Below are 6721 nucleotides of genomic sequence, written 5' to 3'. Positions count from 1 at the left end.
TCTGTGGTTGTGGGGGGGGGGGGGGGGGGGTTCCTGGTGCTATACTTTAAAGCAGTACTAAGCAACTCATGCCCCTAGAGGTCATGAGCGCCACTGCAGGTGTTGTAGCACGTTGCGATCCAATTACACAATGGAGATTTTTTTTTTTTCTCTGAAACTTGCCTGTAAATACTGTTTAAGTGGCGCTAGCCCACAGTTAGCGTCACCCGTTAGCCTGTTAGCTTCTTCTTCGTGATTCCATAATTCTTTTTCTGGCCAGAGATTATTACCCCCAGAGGGACTTTATTAAGGTAAACACGTTACTTAGTACTGCTTTAAACGCAGTTTACTTAGCTAGTTATATTTATGCATTTTTTTTATTTCATAACTTAAGCTCATTTCGTTTTAAAGCAGTACTAAGTAACTCTTCCCCCTAGAGGCCATACGCGCAATGGCAGGTGTAGTAGCAAGTTACGTTTTTAATTGTCTTGGAGAGTAAATACGACACTGACTGGAAAGGCGAAGGGAGAGAGGGTTACTGTGCATCCAATTATACAATGGAAAGATTTTTTTTCACTCAAACTTGGCTGTAAATACTGTTTAAAGTGACGTTAGCCCGCAGTTAGCTTTGCCCATTAGCATGTTAGCTTCTTCTTCGTGATTCCATTAGTGTGTATTGCTTTCTCCGGACCGGTGGCAGTCAAGTTGCAAACATGGTTTTCTGGCCAGAGACACCAGGGGGAGATGAAAGACCCTCCAATCATCCCATAAACACTTGTATTACCCCCACAGGGACTACGGAAAGGATTTATTAAGGTAAACAAGTTACTTAGTACTGCTTTAATGGACAAAAATGCTCTGATTTGACCTAAAATCCTATTCAGAGACCTGCCAATGCCAATGTGTGACTTAAAGCTGCTTTAAGCTGTCTTTTTGAATTTTTTCATCATTCAGTGGAGCATTGAACCCTGCTCTGCTCCACCACCACCCCCCTCCTCTCACCTGACTTTCCCCGTCACCCACGCCCCTCACCCCCCTCCACACTTTACAAGCAGCTCTGATTGCATTCAATGAGCTACAAAAATCTCACTAATCTTCATTTATCAGCATAAATATATAGATATATAGATATATTGGAAAGCGAACATTTTGAGACTTACAATTATTTGCTAAACTGAATTTCATGAAAGTCTCTCTTTTCTTTGGCATTTAGAACATAATATTTCCATTTAGAAGTAAATTCACAGCGCCGAAAAATTTCCCTGCAACCCTTGAACGCCTCAGCCTCTCCTCCGGTGCTGCTTTGCTTTGTGATCATAAGGAGGAAGTAGATGTTGGTGTAGATATTGGATTAATAAACAAACAGACATTTCGTGAGGATTTCAGCCGCGTCAGAGCACGTCGGTCAGATGTCTGTCAGCTCAAGATCATCATAATCCTAAACAGTTTATCGCTAACTCTCACTGTGTCTTCTGCTTCAAACATTTGCGATCTCTTGTTCACGTGCTACATTGTGCAGGGGGCATGTGGGGGTGAGGCGTGTGTTGGGGGCACATGGCGGCGCATCTAGCTGTGCAAAAGGGGATCGCTTAGAGTAGCTTTAATATCAGTCCTGCATCAACGGGACATCGTTTCAAGAGATAAAGGTTAATGAGGGAGAAAGGTGGTGTTAGTTTTGCAAATGGCTGGTAAAGACCCTGTAATTCGTGCCAGGCAGGGCACTACAGTATACACCTGCCAGCAGTGCAGGCGTGAGGTGGTAAGGAATCACTTTGACTGGCTCCGATCTTTTCACCTGCTCATGTATAGTTGAGATGACGCACATTGTTTTGTAAATTCACGGACAGTGTTACTTTATGTAAATGTGAAATTTGTGAAACAATTTTTTTTTTTAAAAAGGAAGAGGAAAACAAAGAAATATAGTGTTTCACTGTTTCACTAACAAGGCTTTTGCAAAGAGGAAGAGATGTGGGCGTCTGTGACATAAAACACAAATGAGTTCCTGTGAGGTTTGGTTGCAGATTCCTCCTCTGCACTTACGGCTGAACTTCCACTGAGGATTCTCAAGTCAAAGCACCGGGCTAGTTTTAGAATGTACAGCTTTTAATCATGACCAATGTTCAAAACAGGCTTAATGAACATTATATTTAGATATGCTATATGTATAAACTGGTCATCTGTAATGACGACTTGAAAATGATGAATGAAAACCTTTTCTAACATAACCCACATGAACGAATAAAATACATTATTATTGTAAATAATAATAAAAAAAAGAAAAGAAGGTAATTATGTATGTCATGTGTTGCATTGTTTTGTATTTAATTTTAAGTTATTTCAAAGTTACTCTGTTAATAATGGAAACACTTGCAAACAAAGACAACCTTTATTTTGAAAATGTACAGTACAGTACAATTATTGGCACCTGATGCATTTGACAAAACTATTTCGTTCTGTTCTTTTGGAGCAATTCCTTTCCCCCTTATATACATATCGTTGGCTAGAAACAAAACATCACTTCTTATTTTGTGGAATTATTAACATATATTCCTGAAGTCACACTGGTCGTATTCTCTATGAAAAGGATGTGTGTCTAATGTTTATCAGGAGGATGGTCCAGCGGTCTAAAACACTCTTAATCATGGCTTGAGAACAGTTATTTGGATGATTATTTTGAATTAGACAAGTTATAGGAGAAAGCTCCTGGTCTCTGATGTTTCAGTTCAGATGTGTGCTGTTGTCAGATTTAGGAAACAAATACATACATGGGTGTGGTGTAAACAAAGCCATCCACAAGTCAAAAGGGTTGGACTGTAATATAATGGGTCTCTTTCCTACCAGAGGAGCCTGGGCTCTGGCAGAACCTGGCCATCCCAGTCCTCTGACCTTAGTCCAACCAAAAAGTAAGATCTATGAGATGCTGTGGTGAGGTGAGAAATAGACTCAAAATCATTCCCATGTTTTCTCATCAACAGCAATCCAGAGCTGTTACGTTGACAAAGCAGGTGATCATTGTGGCAGAGAAAAGAAAACTTTATCATTTTTGTTTACTCAATTCTTAGTGTTGTGTTTTGAGACATTTTATGGTATAAGTAAAATAGTATTTAAGTAAAGTAATTACTTTAAATGTATTCATAAATTTAATAACTTACTGCATTAACACATTCAATATCCAAATGTGGCAAATGTTCTTTTCCCTTCAACTTTTCATTCTTTTAATAAGAAGAGTCGGTTCTTTGTGCTGGCCACAGGAAATAGAGAATAATGGACAGGATCTATCTCCTGTCTGTGTGAACCCAGGATGCAAAGCTGTACATTCAGTCACTCTGTACTTAATAAATCACATTTGAAACAGTAGATATGAGTGCATGTTTTATTCATGCGCACCTGTGTGTCAGATATTGCATGAATCATTTGTTCTGCATACATATTCAATGCACCTTCTCCGGGAGTCCTTTTCTTTCACCGTGTCCTTACTTTTATCTTGCTTTTGCAGGTGAACTATAAACATCCATATGAAGCATGTGCATGCCAATAAACAATTTGAGGAGCAATTTGAAGGCAATGCTTCTCAAGACAGGACTGGGATGCAGTGTGACAGCAAAAATTAGCCAGGCACAGAGTAAATAAGGTCTAATGCAGTGCTCTGCAGTAAAATGCTTTTGAAAGTTCTTAAAGCTTCATTAATTATCTGTTTGTTTACCTTGTAGTGATGGATCCTCAATGTGAAGTCTAGTGGATAATGCAAACAGAACAGTGGCCTCTAGTGGGAAAATAGCATTACAATAGTTTTATATAAATTAACTACATCCTTTCATGAGGTTGCAAGATGCAAACAAATGTTTTGTACCAGAAGGGGCATATGAACTATAACTATTGAATATAAAAATATGTATTGTGACTTTAATTACTGTTTAGGCACACTAGCCATAGTATGTGTTGCTGGGCAACAGATGTACATTTCCAGAGTTACTTCCAGGCTCTTTTCTTGTAGCAGCTGAAAGGCTGAAGCACTGACAACAAGCACAAAGTGTCAGGGGCATTGGTTGATCTATGAATAACAGAATGTTTTAATAACTTTTGTCCAATGTCATAGAACATCTTAGTTGTCACTGACATCCCTATGCATCGTCTTGCCCTTCAGCTCTCACCTAAAGGAAATGGTTGTCATTCAAAAGTTCCTTTCAAGAAATGTCAACATCTTGGTAAGATTTCACACAAAAATCATGAATTATTTATCTATGACCATTGACTGAAGACACACACAAAGCTAATCAAGCGAAGCATCTTCATTCTTCCTCTTATATTGGAAATGAGAAAGGCCAAAGGTCTTACAGGCTTTCTTGTCCACAGGGATGTCCATGTCATTTACTGGCAACTATGGCCATTAGAGTCGGCTTCAGTCAGAGGCACTGAGGCGGTGGATGGGCCTCTCGTCCCTGAGCGGGCCAGAGCTGTCAGTGCCCCACGCCTGTGCTGCAGCTGTCAACAAACTTAGACCAACATGAAGGTGGGGGCATACCAGGGGGTGGAAGAGGTAAAAGCAAAACACCGATAACTTCTTCTGTCACTGTGTATAAAAAGATACTTCAAGGCTACACTTCTTTCCTCAACGCCACACGGACACTGCCGAAAACCTTCCCCAGTGCCTCGAAGAAGGGGTCGCAGAAGGTTTGGATGCAGAGTGAGTAGATTCGGCTGACGCACTGGGACTCGATCAGGCAGCTCTTGATGCAGGGAACCACGGCCCAGATGTGGCAGAAGGAGATGCACGCGAACAGGAAGCCCCAAAGAAGTGCCACAGGGATCCCGAAGATGGCGGACAGGATGCGGTAGCACCAGTACTTTGACACGGTGAAGGTGGTGTAGCTGAGTTTCCACACGCCGTCCAAGCTGTGTGTACCATCTGGCTCGGCGATGACGTCCTCGAACTCCACCTGAGAGGAATTTTGAACGGCCAAGGTTATTGCTATTCACCCCAAAAGGTGCACTGTTGCTTTGTGTTCCCCTGCACACTAGGGACATGCTCATAGACAACCTCTTCATGCACTTGTTAATTAGCTGTGTGACATAATGTGAAGGAAGTGCTCAGAGTGCTCAGAGCTCACCATCAGTGAAATAATGGAATTCAAGAGTAAAGTGTAAAGTTTGAACGCTTGCCACATCGCGTCCTGTATCCCTAAAAGGTTACATTTTAGCATCCCGCTCTCCCTCATGAAAAATGCATGGAATATTTTTTACTTTATATCTGTCACCTCACTGCAGTCCAGCCTCTCTCCTCCTGCTGCTTCTGCTGCTGAGGATTCTTAATTAACTTCATGCCTCACCAATCACAAAATACATTGTTTTTGTCACACTCTGGCAGACTGAATTCATTCGGGAGGTAACGTCCAAGCTTTGATTCCCCAAATATGGATGATCTTCGGAATGAATGAGTGGTCATGCTCTGCTTATTTGCTTTCGCGAGCCCTCCTGCGACATCACCATTTTGCCGTCCGATAAAAATGTAAATGGCATGTAACCAATTTAGCAAAAGATCTGCAGCCGACTCACTGCGACTCTGTATAGATCTGCAGTGCGCTAACTGGTCATATTGATTGCGATATCAGGACAATTTATGTAAAGCTCTGCTGCATCCCAAGACACACTCTAACTTACTGTGTACCTTTGCTTTGATTAATTACTCTCTCAAAGTCATTTACATGCACTTTATCCTTGGGGGTGTTTCAGCGTGGCAACAAGCACTATAAACTGTTATAAACAATTCTAAATTAGACATTATAGTGAGCCGTGTTGATATCAGCCCGTCCTAGCCGCGGGAATACAACCCAATGTTCTGCTCCCAAATAGCCAGCAGTCTAATTTGGGAACATTGCTGAAAGTCTGCTGTCCCAGTTTAGTTTTGGGACACGCAAGCGCACCGGTATCCTGGTTTACTCTGGGGTTGTAATCGATTTTTAGTGTCGTTTTTCTTTGTTTCATTCATGCATGTTTGAGAACATTCATTCATTCTCCTTCCCAAGGGCTCAAAACCCACCCCACCCGCTGGTAGTCTTACATAGTCTGTTGTTTTAAAGTCCATGCACTTTCTCCCCGACTCATTCTGATCACTTCAGTGCTCAAATTGCCTCAATCAAGACGCATACCTTCACCACGTCCTCATTGATTTGCTTTGGGTCTCTGTTTATCAAATCGATCTCCTTGGTGTGTCTGTCCTTTTGGATCTTCTCCTCGTTGGCGTTGAACTGGTACTGGTCCGCCATGGCGAGTTGGTGGTGGTTCCCGGGGCGCGTCGGAGGCTCCTAGGACAGTTTAAGTCGACTGAAGGGAACAGCTCTTCGCTTCACTGCGGGCCACTGTACAAGCTCATTGAATGCTCCAAGTGTCATGCCAAAGGACAGCTGCAGCAGGACGGCCCGGGCTGCACAGGGGAAGGCCCAACGCCCACCTACACGCACACACACACACACACATTGTAAGTTCACACACACACACACACACACACACACACACACACACACACACACACACACACACACACACACACACACACTTGACAAATCTACACACGCCAGGAGCAGAGAAGGCATGCCTTAAAGAAGAACCAACCCTGTGTCACATTTCACATGGAGCTGTCTGGGCCGGGTTTACACACGCACTAGAACTTCCACCTCACAGAACACACACCACACTGCGGCTAACTTTCCTCAAGACTACGCATGAAATCATTACTTTGAATGGC

General features: G+C 42.4%; 1 protein-coding gene across 1 annotated transcript; it reads right to left on the bottom strand.

Annotated features, from left to right (window-relative positions):
- Positions 1-4070: 4070 nt before the first annotated feature.
- cav3 (caveolin 3) lies at positions 4071-6366 on the bottom strand. Its single transcript, XM_079578826.1, has 2 exons — positions 6126-6366; positions 4071-4916 (listed from the first exon to the last, which is right to left on the bottom strand). Exons 1-2 carry the CDS (start codon positions 6240-6242, stop codon positions 4575-4577), a joined length of 459 nt encoding a protein of 152 aa, XP_079434952.1. The 5' UTR covers positions 6243-6366; the 3' UTR covers positions 4071-4574.
- Positions 6367-6721: the final 355 nt, after the last annotated feature.

This window comes from Gobius niger (genome assembly GCF_951799975.1).
Source record: "Gobius niger genome assembly, chromosome: 20".
In the NCBI taxonomy this organism is placed as follows: domain Eukaryota; kingdom Metazoa; phylum Chordata; class Actinopteri; order Gobiiformes; family Gobiidae; genus Gobius; species Gobius niger.
Note: the sequence above shows the minus strand (reverse complement) of the source record. Positions and strands in the feature narration are given on the sequence as shown.